We start from the raw sequence: 17,665 nt of genomic DNA, 5'->3' as shown, positions 1-17,665 counted from the left end.
TGTGTACTTACAAAGAGCGCGGGCATATTTTCACGGTTGAAATTCACGTTCGAATCCACGAACGACGTTACGCCGGCTTACCGACGTGTATTCGTTTAATCTATTCAACGAGCGAGACCGTGAACGTGCACGATGCAGAGCCAGTAGGGCAGGCAGAAACCGTCGGTGAGAACGATATACATAAAGACACGGTGAACAAGAAGAACAGAAAAGGGAATGGAGGAAGCAGAAAATCGACCAGTCGGATACACCGATCAAAGACGGTTATCCTTCTATCTTCTTTTCGCTTCCTTTTCCTTTTCCTTTTCCTTTTTCGTTTGTCAAGCATTTTTGTATGTTAATGAATTTCCAAATAGATATCGGCTCGTAATGTTTGCGGCGGGAAAACGCGCGTATCGAAGACCATAGGACGCGAATAACTGCCGCTGCACTCGGTGCGGCTTCAACGAACACGCGTACGATTCGTCACAGTCGCCTAGGCAACATTTCACGAATATCGAATTCCTTCGGGCAATTTTTGGACGATACTTGATAGCGGAGAATTCGTACTAGTGCACACAGGGTAATACAAAGTGTACTCGTTCGATCTTCCTGTTCTTCTCTGTCTGTCTGTACACGTTGGCTTCTCGCGCCGAATAGTTGATCGTTTCCATGGAATATTACGCACTCGTGCGCGTAACAAACGATCCGACGAAGATGCTAAAAAATGTGATTGAGTTTCATGTATAGTTGACATCGGAGCTTGAGTTACGTGGGCCGATCTCGTTCCTTCTGTCACCTGCTATTGCTTAGTTTTCCCGATACATTTGGAATATAGGCGAGCGAGTATAGGATACGATGTTCGTGTACGCGCGCGCTTTTATTCGTTCCACTCTGGGCGATCGATCGCAGCCCTCCCCGGTGAACCATGAAAAACGCGGCGCCGGCTGAACCAACGATTGTAAATGTGAATTGTTCGGAATACGTCGTTTTCTTCACCTCTACGTCTGAGAAATACGAGAAGAGCTGGACGGCCGAAAGTATAAAAGTCGCATAAGTTTCAAAAACTTTCAACGTTATCTTCGTTCGAGTTATTTTCGGTTTATCTCCGAGTTAACCAGTCCGAGATACCCGAACCATCGGTGGAGAAAAATTCCAGAAAACCGACCGTCTATTGTACCGAAATTCTCCGGACTGAATGGGTCACGTGTCCCTATTAGTCGGGGTAATGGAGAATCTAACCGTACATTCATTTGGCTCGGACTCTTTTAACCGGACTGTTTAACGCACTCCTAAAAGCGCGCCCTAAAGAAAGAGAAGTGCCCTTAAGGGTACGTGTCTCGCTCGAAAATAGCCGATTCGTCATGCCGTCTATCGTAAACATGTGCACCGGATAAAGCTGTCTTCGAAGATGCACTTCTGACGATTTTTACCACCCGCGAGACCACTATTCGGGTCCTCTTTCAAACTCTCTTAAACATTTCAAACATCGTGGATATTCGGCGTCGATTAAAAAAGGAGCGTCACGCTTCTCTATCGAAGTAATCCAATCCAATCGTTTTTTCTCCCCTTTGATTTCCCTTTTTTAAACGAATTGATATATTACGCTACCATCGGTGGCGAAAAAAATGGCTAGCATCGCCCTCTCAGTTTGTCGCGATACGCGCACACGTACCATTCGTAACGCGTACGATCCATCTGGAAATCACAGCGAGAGAAAGGAAGACGCGACGATGAACGAGAACGAGAAGGAACGGGAGAGAAGCGAAAGAGGAGCGGGACCGACCGAGTGGGTCCTCCACCTCTTTTTTTCGCACCTGAATTTTAAACTAAGGCCGAGCGCGTAAACGCGGAAGCCGCCTTTGAACGAGGATGGCGGCGAGCGTTTTTCGCTGAGAAAAACGAGCGCGGAAAACATTTCCCTGGCGAGATCCGTGTCCGGTCGTGCAACCGTTGCATAAATATGAGGGAACCGCGCGCAAGCAACGGTGCACGCGGCGACATGAAAATGCGATGAAGGCTTCGCCGATGACAGTGGAAGCGCCGCCAGGAGGTGGAGGAGGTTTCTCTGGTGAGAAAAAGACAGCGCAGAAACGTGAGCTCGAATTTCTCATCCCTTTCGTGACGGGTTACGACTTCGCGAATTTTCAACGGTCCTGGAAATTTCGACCGCCTGCTGAAAAATTAAATATCATCCATCCATCTTTCTTCCCTTCGGTCGCCACCTACGAAATTCTGGAAATTCCTCCCTTTAATAGCAAAAGCAACGTGGGCAAATTGAATCTTTGGAACGGTTCTCCCCTTGGAAAAATAGGAGGAGACGTTTGCTTGTTTTCTTTGGCTCGAGTCGAACGGTGAATCATCGACTCGTGGTTCCCGTGATCCCGAACAATTACGCTGTATAAAATCTAGGATTGTGGTTCAACAACGGGGCTCGTTGCATAAATATGAGGGTGACGCGCGAGAAATGGAACACCCGAAGACATGAAAATGCAATGAAGACTGTGCGGAATCGGAGGAGAAACGGGTAAGGATGAACGGAGGGGAAAGGAAGGAGGAATGGAGCGAGCCGAGAGAAGCTCGATCTGGAATTCGTTGTTCGTAGGCAGAGGAAAATATAGAGGACATTTTTACCGAGGTGAATGTTTGAGCGGCGGTTGGATTTGGACACGAGGGCGAGGCGTGATTAACAAGGATAGAACGTAAAACCGAAAGAATACAAGGGAATGAAAAGAACGAACAAAGGTGGCGACTCTGAAGAACGTCTCCGCGGTGAAATAATTGTAATTTTCTTGGCTGACCGTTGGCTATGTTCAATGACTATTTCTTAGCGAGCCATTCTTCTCGTAATTACGGTTTTAATCTAGCCAGCAGAGCGGGAATCCCGGTTTCCCCCTATCGCCATGCGAGACGCTCTTTCCATTCGTGGCGCCTTTCCTTTTTCCTAGAATTTTTCTTCGCGAAGAAACGTCACGAACTCTGGACGAACGTTTTTCGACCGTCCTCGTAATCGCCGATCATCCCCGGTCCAATAGGGAAATTGCTTCCGTCCCTGGAACCAATTACGTACGTTGTTACCAGCTCCTCGGTCTCGAAAGTGCTCCGAACCTCGAAATTTCTTTTCGTGTTCCCTTTCGACCGCTTCTCGCAAATTACCGAACCTATTCTCTCGGCGACTTTTATAGTGGCAGGAAGCGAGAAAAAGAATCGTAGGTGGATCGCGAGTCCCTTCGTTCGTATCTCTTTACACAACGAAGGGAACGAGCAGCGTGAAAGGGATCGTGAAAAGGGAAGGAGAATTTTTGATGGAGTCGAATCTCGAGTAAAGAAAGGAATGCTTCCGGTTCCGTCAAAATTCCTATGTTCTCATCCTCCGGAATCGTCGTCCCGGGCCACACGAATTGCCAAATGGGGAAATATCATTTTCCCGCTCAAATATTTGGGCATCCCCGAACGAACGAGGATCCGTCCTTACGCTACACCGCGTTCCGACCTTCCCGCTTTTTTTTTTTTTCGGGGTGCGCGTACTACATCAACGAAAAGTCGCATGGATGGGAGAGAAAAGGCAGAGATTCGCGATGGAAGGTGGACGAGAAGAGACGTATCGCAAAGGTAGAAAGTGAAAAAGAGAAGTGGAAAGAGAGAGAGAGGGGGGGGCAGAGAGAGAGAAAGGGAGAGTGGGCCTGCACTTTAGCCCGATTAAATACTACGGTCCTGGTCGGGTAGCTGGTAATTACGCAAAGTGGTCGGTGGTCCCTGGTTACTTCGCGTTTACCGGCCTCTGCTTTCCCAGCCTCCACCCTGGCGTTCCAACTCTCTTCTGATACCCACTTTTGCTTCTTCACCCCCGTGATTTCTCCACGAGAGAAATTTTGAAAGATTTATCGTCTTCCAATAGTTAATCTTGTCCTCTATCGTTTTTGTGTAACTATCAAATACTAATGGGATTTTGAAACGAAAGTATCAAACAGGATTACCGTGTAATAAAAATCTAAATGTAATCGTAAGAGAGTCTACTCTCGCCTACCTTTCCTTTCCAAGATGAGTTTACGTCTTTCTACATGGCATAAATTTCCATATTTTACGATTTTCGAGTATATCACCGGTTTACTTAATTATGACTGGCCTATCGTCGTATCAATGATTATTTATATCGTGTACGAAGGACGTTTATTGCTCGGCCTGTAACTACGAAGCAACGTTGGTTGGTTGGCGAAGAGACTTAATGGTGTCCTATGGAGGGAAATATAAAAAGATATTTTATGATTTACATGTCAATCACGACACCATTACCGAACAAGAAGCCGAAGAATAATCTAGCCGAGTCCACTGAATATTTATCACCTCACGAAACTTGTTCTCCTCGATAGCAGTTTATGAAAAATACCCTTCTCACGCTGTGATCGTTTCTCGTCTTCCTAGCATCACGAAGGACAAGGAAAGACGACGTCGAGCGACGATGTCGTAATAGACACTTTGGATCGTGTAACCAAATTACGCGTAATTGCAAGAAGCGAAAGCAGAGCGAATTTTTTTTCGTAGAACGTATCCATATTTTTCTTTGTACGTTCGGTCTCGATAACAGCCCCCCCCCCTGTCTTGTTACGGTGTTGATAAAATTTCAAGATGTCGTATATAACACACGCGATATAGATATGAAAGTTTCCCATAATGTTTAGATACGTATCTTCGTGAGTCAACGTACAAATTCGTTTTTTCCATTCCAACGTCTTATTTTTAGTCAAAGAGAAGCGGCAGTGTAAAAAATAAAACAGTAGAAGGGCATGGATCGATTCGAGGCTGCAAAAAGAGGCTGTGTAGCACACGGGGCGCGAAATTGATTTGATTACACGGCTTCCTGTTTCTTTTAGACGATTCGCGGGGACAGGATGCAACGCGAGTCGATTCTCGACGCCGTGGAACAGAAGGATCATCGCGTTTCCCCGATGCTCGTCTCGATTACGGGCTGAGACGCCATCGAAGATGCGTGATTCCATTTACCGGTTGCAAATCAAAACCGCAACCCGTCCGTGGACCGCAGAAATGGGCATGAATTACTATCGACGATCGAATCGCTGGAATACGAATCGCATCTGCTGTGCCGCCGCGTTATAATCGCCTCGATAGGTTCTCGATCGCCAACGTTGGATTTCTTTCAGCGATCTGGCTCCTAGCAGTCCGTGAAATCAGAACGCATAACGAGGCACCCAGAGTACTTCGAAATAGAAACGAAATCGGAATCTCGCGCCTGATACACTGTAATCTCGCCAGATTACACGGATAAACGCATTTTTTTCGATCGAATATTGATACCAATTTTCTTCTTCGACGATAACTGTACGAGTCCATTGATCGTTCAGAGAGATATTAGATGTCGGATTAGGTATGTAATTGCGTTTATGAAATTTTGTCCACGTTCATGAGAGTTAATCTACGCGGTACTGCTGCGCTTTAGTTTCTTTCTTTTCCACTCACGAGCTTGTAATCGGCTCGAGCAGAAACCCATTACGCCAGATGGCTTTGTTACGCCACTGCCACCGTCCCAAAATTAATAACCCTACTACGTTGCCGACGTGCACCATACTCGCTCTACTCTTCCACGTCGTCTCTTCTCGTTTTCTCCTTTTGACCTTCGCTCGCTCACCCTCTTTCGTTCCGACTCGCGTTCTCTTTGTAGTTGACCGAAACAACTTTGCCGAATTATTTGTTCGACACGATTCGATACGCGCGTTTCTGTCGTATCTTATCTTCGATCTAACGTCGCTCCCTCGGACGGGGAACGAGGGTGTACGGAACCTGAGGGACGAATATATACGACGAGGGATAAGATCGTTTCATTAAAGGCATCCGAGATGCTGCACTTTGCGCGCCGCTGCATCTAGATGAAAATTCTTCTTTCTATATCTTCCTTCCCCTACGTTCTTCCGCGTCGTATACGAGTCTCTGATATTTTCGCTTTTAATTACGTGCCATGGTTAGGAGAATGGTACGATTCCATCTAATCTGCCCCTGTGGCCAAATACGAGCGTTGGAAGCGATTCGAGGAATCCCTTTTACCGTGGGGTTAATTGAAATCTGATACGATCTTGAAGAATCTTAAACAACCTCGGTGATCAAGCTCGACTGATCGAAACGAAGGAGAGAACAAGTAAAAGTGCAAACTATCGGTCGCGACCAATAACAGATTCTCGCCGAGCAAGAGAATATCGAAGAGAAAAAAGACGCGAAAGGGAGAGCCATCGGGGACGAGCGAGTCGGTGAAATAATTAGTCGATTTATCGACGCGAAACGAGACAGTCGAAACGGATTAGCGGATCGCGGTCGAAAGAAACACCGTACAAGATCGGTCGGCGTGTGTTTGCGCTCGCGCTTGAACGTGTGAGCGGAGTTAATGCATCTGCGCTGACACCGCCGCCGTTGCAGGCCCGTAATGCAGTTCTGCTTTTCGGAGCTTTCATACGCCCCCGCAGCTCTATGTGTTCACGGAACCGTGCCGTGTACACATTACTGGTTTTCCCCGGTTACCGTGTATCGAGTGTATCGCGCTCTCTTGCACGTAACCGCAATACTGCGGATCATTGTTTTCGGAAATACGGGCCAGGTTAGGTTCTCCGTGCATCTGAGAGATCCGCCAGGAATTCGATCCGAGATATTCAGACATCGCGCTGTTGTCTGGCATTTACAAGATCTCCGAAGAACGTTCCAATTTCCTGTGCAAAAATATCGTTACACCATTCGTAGCGTGAAAAGCCGAGGAATGTGAAGCGCGACAGAGATTTAAAAATAACGATTCGTCTTTACAGTGTCCGGAATATTCGATAAAATTTAATTATTCCTTGACTTGTTGAAGAAACAAGAATACCTTATATCGTACGGTGAACCAGTTTCATATCATAAGACTTTAGACGAAGAATTAGAAGTTGGTATTCACGTTGGAGAATTTCATTTTAAAGACACTCGTTCGATGCTCGTTGAACACGAGCCGAGAGCGAAACCCTTTGCGACGTAATCCTCCGTTCTGAATGTTTCGCGCGTGAGGTAAGCGAATGGGAAATGTTCCGCGTCCCTTCAGTCGAAAATCCGTCCTTAATAAGGAGAAAGAGCGGGAGAAAAATATTTGAGAGCGTTTCGTTTTGCGAGCTGAGATACAGGGCCGCCCGCGCGGTTTCGTGAAGGCGGAGCCTGTAATAAATTCCCTGTTCTCCGCGCCTGGGATTAATCGTATCGAAGAGTCGGCAAGGTGGATTAAAAGCTCCTCGTATTCCCGGCAATACCTACCGGCCCTTTTCTTCCACTCCGCGAAGAGCGGGAACCGTTTCGTTCTGCCGAATTTAAGCCTCTCGACGACCGATCCGGCGCCAATGCACATTTAAATTGATGGCTTCACGGTCCCTTGCATTTCGCGCTGCGTGTACTCGATATCTCGCCCTATCGTCTCCCCGTGGCTGCGAGACCTCCGACGTCCTCTTCCCCTCGGCTCGCTTCCTCGGCCAGGTTCCCTTCTCGGGCCCACGACTCTCGAGAGCTTTATCCTATTAATCAATGCGCATAAATTGTTTTAAGGGAATCGTTACTGCCATTCAGACACGCCATATAATGTCGGCGGGGTTAATGTCGCGCGCGGAACAGGAGGGAGCCAGCGAACCGGAATCATTAGATGTAACGCGGAATAGACGTTGCTCCGGAGGATTTATCGCGCGGAAGCCCGGAATTCGCAGAGGCCCGTTTCGACGTCGTTCCTATTCATACGGGCCAACCCACGAATAGCTTAGCGGCAGAACGCGATCGAGAATGCTGGCAATTGGAAATAGACCCCCTAAATAGGGTTCGCGTCACCCTCTTTCCATTTAGAAGAGATTTGTGGTAATCTGTCGTGGGTCTAATCGAGATTACCGTTCGGTATGTCATCGATGTCTCTTAAGATCGAAGAGTTTGTTGTTACTTTGGAAATAGTAAAATCCAGCAAAGGGGATAAACAGGAGGAAAATCGTATAAAGCGGAGTATAGAGCGTGGAACAGGCGGCTGAACGCGGTAGATGGTGGAAGCGAGTACATTTTTCAAAGGGCCTGAGACGTGGCGGATCGACGAGAGTCGGGAGTTGGACGACGAGAAATAGGAGGTCGAAGGTGGCTTAACGCGCGTTATTCTCGTCGCCGCCGGAGCAAACCCGCGGCAAAGTCACTGAAGTCGCTTCTTTTCTCCCTCGGAAGTACTTCGAGCTCCTTCCTTCGCGTCTAACTCCGCGTAGGCCTCCGTGCTCTTCCGCTGGTTGCTGTCCCGACGGAAATCTTATAGCCGGGGGTGAACTGGACCAGAGAAACGGCAGAAGACGAGGAACCCTCCAGTCACGAGAACCACGAGAAAAGAAAGACGGAGTGAGATTGTTGCTCTCGTACGCTCGTATATCCAGCCAGACTTTATCTGGCTGGTCTCTCCGGTTTGTTCCCTGAGATTTATCGGCGATACCGTTTTGCCCTGCTCGTATCACGCACGCGGTAATAACGAATAATGCCATGCAGTTAGAGAGAGAAAGAGAGAAAGAGAGTGAGAAGGGAAGAAAGGGGAAGCCAACCCTTGGCGTTCTTAAGTGAAAAGTGAGCCCTCGTTCCATAAAGGTAGAGCCCAAAGCCAGGATCGCGTACTCGGAACACGAAGATCGGGCAGAATTTTCTAAAAGGGGCCGAATAATACAATCGTTACCCCCACCCTTTTTCGTCCCATTTCTCTGCCTCTCCGGTAATATTTTCCGTAATACCGAGGCTATATAGCGATTCATCCTCGTCGTTTGTGTCAATTCGAAAGCGTTTTTCCTCGGCGTTGAACATTCTCGAGCGGTCCTTATACCGTGCAATTTTTATTAATAATTTTATCACTTTATTTCTTTCTCTTATCGGCCATACTTCTACAGCGGCACAGAGCGAAAAGACGTCGTGTTTAATGAGCCAAAAAAGAGTGTGCCGCGGGACGACAGACTCGTCAGCGGTGGCAGTGAATTTAATTATTTTGTCTCGCAAGTTAGAAACGCCCCCGTGTGTTCTTTTAATTGTTTCTTTGTTCCGTTCTGTTTCCGCGCGGACTACTCGATTCTATTTATTTTTCTCGACGATGCGCCACGCTCGACCACTCTGGAACTTCAGGCATTCCGCCATTGACAGTGAGAACGGTCTTTCGCTACGTTGCACGTCCTCCTCGTCTTTTCCCCTTTTCCGTCTTCCCCGTTCTTTTTACCCTTTTCACTCGCTCGTTTCTTCTGTGCCGTTGGTCCTCTTTGAAATTATCAGCGTTTCACGGTATTCGCTGGTAAGTATTTTACAGCCGTCCTCTCGCGACCCTCTCGGCCGCCTATTTGCGCCGCATGACGCGGATTGCGAAACAAATCGACGCTTTCTCTCGGTTTTTTAGCGAGCTTCCGCCTCGTCTGCTCGCATTTTCGGTGCACCGTGTTGAAACACTCGTCTCTCGAAACGTAGCCGCGAGCACCATGAAAAGGATATTCTTCCGAAGGTTCTCGTGGAAAAATTCCGCAAGATTTGCCGAAACTACCTCGACCCGCCGAGTCCATTCGTTTCGCGGGAAAAATGTCGCGCCGATTCGTGAAATCGAACAGTTCCATGTAATAATACAAGTTTGGGATCGTTCTATGGTAGAAAAATAATAAAAAAAAAAAGGTCACGTTCTGTCCAAGTCAGAAACACTCCGCTTCGATAATCGAGTGCAGCACTTCGCAGTTTTCATCTCTGCTGCCTGCAGTAACATCCGATTTCTGATACGTACGAGTCGGAAGATGTTTGGAACGAGAACCGGTCGCTAGCTTGTCGACCACTAAATTTTTTCCTTTCTCTTGGATCCAGGCGATCGTATTTTCAAACTGTCGATTTCCTCCCCGGACTTCCCGATGAAAGGATCGCGCGCTCCAACGGAGCCAAGTAATCGGGTAAAAGGGAACAGAGCAGCATGGAACGGCGGATCGACCCGCGTACTCGAAAAGAATCGGCTCATATGAAAAATATTCTACTATTCGCGTATTGTAAAATTTGTTATCTTGTTTGCTATCCTAATTCAGTTCATTCCCATACACGATGCATCATATCCATCGACGGATAATTTTTCCAATATTCTCGGTATCTGTTAGTATCTGCACCGATAAATTCCAGAGTGTTTCGATCGTTTCGCGAGGAACGATCGACTAGAAGGAAGGCAGGCATTGTCGACGCCTCCACGGGTGAAAATAGAAAGCTGCAACGAAGGTGCAGATACTGGGAGGGACAGCAAGGGGTTGGTGTGCCGCGGAGGAACGGGTATATAGCGATGCACGTGAAAATGTCAAGCGCAATTTCTGAAATTCCATCGTGTCGCTTCCCCGTGCCACTCAAATGCCGCGCTACGCCCTCTATCCTGCTCGTTTTCCGTTCCTTGTCCGCCAATCTGTAAGAGAATTTCTCTTTCCCTCTGCCTCTTACTTCTACTCTACTCTCTCTCTCTCTCTTCTTCTTCGTCTCTGGCTGCTCTGATCTTCGTGACGGCACACCGGAAATAGACGTTGATCAAAATTTCACGAACTCAATCCAGAAACGCGTTATCCTCGCGAGGATCGGTCTACAAACGATTACCATGATTCAATCGAAAGAAATGGACAAGATCGATCGTACCGTCGTTGCCTGGAACGGTAAACGTTCGTTCTTCCCGCAGCCAGATACAGTAGCAGCGATCTCGGCAGGTTTTCTATGCGAAAATAAAATTTAACCGCAACACATCCCGTCGGGGAACTCCTTTTTATTCCGCTCCATCTTGTCCTCTGACGTGACCCCGTTTCCAATTGTCCTCTCGCGGCTTTCCGCCGCGGTGCACGTGCGCGGCTGGCAGCTCGCGTTCCGTGACGTGCATGCATGCCACGATGCAGCAAAAGGAAGACGTTACGCCGAGCACGGCAACGGGGAACGTCGGCGTCGTCGACGGAAAGACACGCGTTCCATTTACGCGATAGAAAAGCCTTCTTCTGGTTGTACCGCGATTTACGCTGCCGCAAAGCTGACGATGTGTCGCGAATGTGGCGAAAGGCTGGTGCTTTGCCAGTTGATTCGGAATCAGATTCTTTTTGCAAGCGACGGTTGATACGATCCTCGCTTTTATTTAACGCAAATTATTTATGCATCGCACCTCCAACCTCTGAAAGACTGAACCACTGGCCGAATAAACGAATAGTCGGTTAATCTGAAAGTATAAATCAATTATCATCCGTTGGTTGTTATATCATACGAGCCGCTCAAAAACCATACTGATCAACTTGATAAATTACAAAGTACAAACACCGAAGTCTTTCCATAAGTAAGCTAATGGGAGTGGGCCGTACATTCTTTTAGAAATGGAACATTAATTACATTTCTGGACAGCGAATGCGAAAAATTCGCAAAAGTGGAGTTAATCAGGTTGGCCTTCGAACTTTCATGATCGGATAAAACGGAACCGGTGGTCTGCCGTAACTGATTTTACGTAAATCACAATCTAGTATCGTCGAAGGTAAATTACGAATCGAAGAACTGTTCTCACTCCGTTTTCATTAGTATAGTATAAATGCTGTAGCTGGTAGAGCATTGTATGCGAAACACGTGTATTGGTTAATGAATATGATTGTTCGTCGCGGGCATATGTTGATTTTTCTGTATTCGGCTGTCGTCGTGTAAAAGGGGACAAAGTCGCGCAAAGGTCTCGACAGCGTCTGTTTCAAAGTGGCAGAGTGGAAAATCGGGACGGCGAACAATCGGGACCAGCCGGGGAGGCAACTGATTCAAAGGAGTAATTGTTGTAATACGCGGAGTTGCATGCGGCGAACAAAGCTGCGGAGCTTTTGTGTCGGTGCACGCACCACGCATGCACGCGTACTGGTTTCTTTGCGGCTGTACGCCGGGAAAAAGAAAAAGAGGGATGGCGAGAACGATTCGTTTGCAACCCCGAGTCGAAACAAAATCAAGCAACGCGAACCGCGCAATTTTTACGTCTGCGGCGCATGCCACGATCCGTAATTCTTAAGTTTGCGGGAACATTATGGTTTCCATGACCGCATGACCGTTCCGTTCGACGCGAATGAATAAACAAAAAGAGGGAAAAGAGAAACGAACGCTACGTTGACCACGGCGGTGATTCGTACGGTTTCTGCTTTTAAGCGACTGTCGTTAAACGCGGAACTGCCTGAAAATCCGTTTAATTCCCTCTATTGCGGCGTGGAAACACGAGGCGACGTCCTTCGCTCGTTAGGCAAATATTTCGAACAACGTGGGTCGTTCGATCCAACAATGAACAGTATCGCGACGTAACAAGCAATACAGATCTCGTCGATTTATTATACGGCCTCTATTTAACAATACATTCAAAATCCATCAAACAATTTCAAGAGCACGCACAGCCTGCAACAAACCGTCGATTATTTCGATCTTTTCGAGCTACGCACGAATCCCATAGGCAGGAAATAACTGGCTAATCAAGCTCACAGCGCATCGTCCATCGACGAAACAAAACTCATCAGGCAAGCGCGAGCCGGTGCCACGCTAACGCCTAGCCTGGAAGCAGAGCTGTGGTTCCGCGAGCCAGCGGCAATTCGCGTAGCACGCGAATACGCAATTATTTTTAATTGCACCGGGGAATGGCGATTGCGTTCGGGGTTTCCGCGGCCGCATTAAAATGCGTCTGGGTGTAAAATTGAAACCTGCAAATCCGACGGGTACGCGGACGACCGGAGGCCCCACGTGTTCATTGGATAATGTGATTTTCAACAAATAATTTCGCGTCGATCGCGCCCCCCCTCCCCCCAGTTGCAGCGGCGGTTTCGCGTCTGGAACACGGAGCTTCCGTACGCCTGATTCGTCTCGCGGAGGGTCCGGCCGACGATTAACGCGTTTCGTGCTCGAAAACGTCGCGAAATCGCGCCGGAACGACCGACAGGGGACAAACCGGCCTAGTTATCGTGGCTCGTTCGCCATTCACCCCTTGGGGGAAACCGGCCTCGAAACGATTTTAAGTGGCCTCCCGAATTATCCCGAATCGCGCCCGATCAGCCGTGTTATCGCGATTGCCTCCCATCCTCCCGCGTTTTAGCGGTCCGCCAACGAACTCGTTCCGATTTTCTACCTTCACGATTTCGCGAAATAATCGTCAGTTTTGTCGTAGACCAGTGGCTCGTTTTATTCGATGATCTTTTTATCGGTTTATATTTTTCCCTCGAATATTTTGCTCCTTTGGCCTGATAGTACAATAATAATAATAATTATGCGACTCGCACGGTGATTAGGTTCGATTTATTCCTTAGGAAAGGGGATGGATGCCTGTCCAGTCATAGCAAAATTACTGGTGGTTAATTAGCAGTGGATAACGAAGGATCAGAAATGCGTACATTTTATGATTCAAGGTTCCACGAGTTAGGGTTGCACGGCCGCCTAATAAATATTTTTACCCGACTCTTCTACCTTCTTAAGTGGTCTTAAGCAATCTTAATTCGCTATTTCATTCCTATTCTTGCATCATCGAGGAAACATTTCTAAAAATAAGCTTCCTCTCTAGTTTCTTTCGCGGAGATCGAGCCGAGAATCGAAGCGGAGCGAACCGATTCGACGATCCGATAAGCGACGGCGGATTCTTAGAATTTCTGCGCGCTGTATGCCGCGGGAATGCGTTCCGCGAGCGAGGCCGGACTACGGAGGACTCGATTACCGATCTTCAAAAATACAGAGAGCCAGCGACTGGTTCCGGCGGTGGTTTCCAAGGAATCGCATTCAGTCGAGGGAAAAATCGGCCGCCCCTGAGATTACGCTGTGCGCCCAGCAGCGCGTAGCCAATTGTACATATATCGGATAGGTCGGAGTAGGCGCGCGCGGCCAACTTTCGAGAGATGGAAATCACGTTGTCATCGAGTTTATCGCAATTATCGTTACGCTCGTACAAATACACGCGTCCGTGGGAATGTAATTAGCTCGGGACCGCCTGAACAAACAATAACGTTTCGCGGAGTAAAGCGTGGGTGCTCGCGAATTCGGAATTTTTCTGCTTCGAGTCAATAACCAGCCGCTGTAAACGCGCGTTCCCTACGTTTTACTACGCGAGCGTAAGGGTTTCACGGTAGCTCTCCTCCTGTGAATTATCGCCGGTGGATGTGGGAAACGTTTTATTGTATTTTGCGGCCTGCTTATTAAGAGCGGCCTTAAAATTACAAACTATCTCGTTTAATCTTGCGTTCACCCGGCTGTACCTCTGATCTTTCAACGATACCGTCCGTTAGCAAACAAAAAACCTAGGCAGAATTATTACCAACTACTCTATGAATAATCTATACCAGAGTTATTATTCCAAATTCTACATCGCATATTCATACGGGCTGAAACGACACGCTCTTGACACGACTAATCAACGCGAATCGAGGTACGGTTCGCGTTTCGCGGCGAACCAGCGAGAAAACCTGGATTCATCGGTGCATAAACAGACAGGGAACGAAGACGAGGAAGAATACGAGGATCGATGACGCGGTGTGGAGAGCGCGCGTGCGGCGAGGGCAACCTCGTATACCGGCGATGAAAGGAGAATCGCGCGCGGTCGGTTCTATTCACGCGGCGAACGCGAACGCACGCGGATACCCAGGTTAGAAGAGATAAGCATCGTTGGATTAATTATGCGTAATGCGTCGGACATGTGCATCGCGTGCGTGCGCACGCTCTGACGCGCAACCCAAAGACCGCCGCTCTCTTCTACTTATATTCAATTATCATTGTTACTCCGGCAGTTTACCGACGTTTCCGCGATAATTACGGTGCTCCGCGATTGCACGTTTATCCTGCCAACTCGTATTAACCGCCATTGAACAGCAACGGTAACGGGAAAGAGACAGAGAGGAGGGAGACCGTGGTGCACGTTGTCCAGCGAGCCGGTGCGCAGACACAGCAAAGTTCGAAAGGAAAACAAAAGGGTGGCAAGGGTACTGCGAGACTGCCACGCGACTTAATTAGGCTCGTTGGAAAAATTCACGCGGTCCTGGTTGCGCTCGTAGCTGCGGCGTGTTACCCGACTGCTGGCACTGCTCCAGGTATCCCGGTCGTTAGTACCTTTGAACACTTCCACGGGATCGTGCTCCGCTTGCGAACTGCATCGTAACGCGGTCTCATGTAAATCAAGGTAATACTGTACGGTGGGTGTCCAGTGACGGATGTGGGAACGATGATTGGCTCGAAGATCGAGTTAGAGGCGTTTGGGAATGTTGTTAGCTTAACAGTAGAGCCACCGGGCTTTGATTGTACCTAAATGTTTCGTACGTAGTTAACGAAAATTAGAGCGAGTGGGCATAGTAGAACTTCATTTATTTGATTGAAATTTTAGTCGGTGATTAAATGAACTTTCGCTAATTGAATTCGCATAGCTGGAGATAGACTTCCATTATGTCGACGAAAAATCATGGGTAGTGGAGGAAATTCTATTATACAAACTATCTGTCCACGACATATTCATACAAACGCACTTCTATTATACATATAATTATGTTTTCGTTTCGATGAACGTAAACGTTAACGTTATTCGCATATGCAAAACTATTTGCATCGATATAACTGGTCGCTTCAACTGATTTGGTAGTTCGTTAAATGTGGGGAAAAAATTAATCGAATGAATAAATAATAAATAATCCGTAGGATATATAAAATAATTTACATGGTTGATAAAACGATTGACAGACGTACATGAAGAAGGTAATCGTCGTGTGGTCGGATTTCGCGCGGTCAGAAAAAACGAGAACGAAAACATAAGCGGCGCGACGTCGAACGGAAATAAATAGTTCGGGAGTTTCTGCTAGGATTCCGGTTGTGCAGTCTGTGAAAACGTGCGGGGAGGGAAACACGGTATTGGCGTTGCCGCGTTCTATTTCCGTCCCTCTGTTTTTCGGAGCCCTTTTTCTCTTTGACCGCTGCTCCGTTTCGTTTCGTTTTCTATATTCTTTCTCTTCGTTTCTCTCGCCGTTGGCCTCGAATGTTTTCATCCGCCGACGTCCCATTGTGCGGCGCCCGCTAAATGCCGAAACGCTGATGCGAAAATTGTTTTCCTTTTTTGCCTTCGTTAACCCATATTCACGGTGGCGCAGAGCAACGTTCGGCTAGAGGCTCACGCGCCTAACCCTCGAGCGTAGTTGGTCCCGTGAACAGGAGCAACTCTTTCCTCTTCGACCGCATTTATTCCGTTCGTTCTCTCTGAATTAAACTGATCTATACCGTTTCACCGACAACAGCGTTGCAACTTTCTTTCCATCGTATATACGCTACGCTTCGCAGCAGTTGTTGTCGATTTTGGGAAATGGAGGCGATAATAGGAGAACGAGAGAAAACGCTGTATCTCCGTGAAATGTGTCGCTCGAACGCTTTAGTCAAAGTTTCGTGTAAGCGTGGTAGTGGCAAACCCATTTTCACGTAAAAAAAATCCACGCGACGAGACGCCGTCATCGTTACGAATTTCAACGGCGATAGGAGAGCAGGTGCGTTAGCTGGATTAGGCGCGAAATCGCACGGATAACATGTTTTTCTTCGGTAATGCCGCGCGACAAAGGGATTTCGCGAGAATGCGACTGACATCGAGCTTAAAGCTCGGCGGAAAAAAAAGCGGGCGCGATGTGTGTCGGACGCGCGTAAACACGCAGCGCGTGCAGATCCGAGCAGATGGGCGCGATCATCCCCGATGGATCGAGGGAATTTAGGGAAGCCTCGGCGCGTTTATCCAGCTTATCGATTCTAATCTCACGTATGAAATATTAAATGAAAATTTCAGGAAATACGAAACATAAAATTAAGAAGATTATAATTTCCAACTAAACGGAAATTCTAAGAGCTAAAAGTTTGGAATTCGAGCACGCATTTGACACGCTCTTTATTCGTTAAACCTACAAGACACGAATTTAACCTCTGAATCGTGCCACCAACCAGTCCACATGTTTCTACGCGAAAAATGTTTGGGCGCAATGAAAAATCGCGTTGCCGTGCGGTCGGTGTAACGCTCGCGGTAGCAATTACTCTCACCCTCTAACGATGCCGGTTGTTTTGTTTGCAGGCGTAGTCGGAGCTCGGAACTTCACGATGGAGTGCCGCAAGGGTCGACGGAAAGGTCTACTCAGTGGCCTGGTGTTTGCGTGGCTCCTAACCAGCGGTTGTACCGTCGCGGCGCGAAATATAGGTGAGTGCCAAGGTATTTACGATTTCAGCGCGCGCCGATTCCAAACCGGCGACCTGTCCACAGGCTCTCGGTCTCTGTCCTTGTGCCAATTAAGGCTCCTCACGAAGGAACGCGCGCGAATATTTACGCGTTGCACGTGAGCGAGACCGTGTTCACCGAGTCCCTGAAAAATTACAGCTTTCGAGTCGAACGTGAGTTTCGACTGGCTAACGATGAAAAGCCTGTGGCCAGAGTCAAGGGAAAAGGCAATCGACGCTTTTGCTTTGTTGCGTACGGATAATTGATAAGAAGAAAATACTTCCCGCTAGTCCGGATACCATACCGTATAGCTTTTTGATTCCTGTCAATGTTGAGTCTTGGACGATTCGAACAATCGCCGTTGTTTTTCGTTCTTAAACATATTTACAAAGTTCGGATTAATATTCTCGGATTAACCTTGCGTTTTATTAGTGTACATAGAATATCTATTGTTTGCTAGAAACTATGTCTGAGTAACGA

The 17,665-nt window shown here is 47.7% G+C and overlaps 1 protein-coding gene across 5 annotated transcripts in view; it reads left to right on the top strand.

Moving 5' to 3' along the window:
* The window catches only part of LOC132910268 (latrophilin Cirl-like), a 364,455-nt gene that overhangs the window by 114,147 nt on the left and 232,643 nt on the right, over nt 1–17,665 (top strand). For all 5 annotated transcript variants that reach the window (XM_060965824.1, XM_060965822.1, XM_060965823.1 and 2 more), the window contains one exon: nt 17,045–17,167. In XM_060965824.1, the coding sequence (XP_060821807.1) occupies nt 17,071–17,167 (97 nt within the window). In that variant the 5' untranslated portion in view covers nt 17,045–17,070. The remainder of the gene's footprint in view (nt 1–17,044; nt 17,168–17,665) is intronic.

The sequence above is a fragment of the Bombus pascuorum genome, chromosome 9, assembly GCF_905332965.1.
Source record: "Bombus pascuorum chromosome 9, iyBomPasc1.1, whole genome shotgun sequence".
Taxonomy (NCBI): domain Eukaryota; kingdom Metazoa; phylum Arthropoda; class Insecta; order Hymenoptera; family Apidae; genus Bombus; species Bombus pascuorum.
This window is presented reverse-complemented; position numbering and strand designations above follow the sequence as displayed.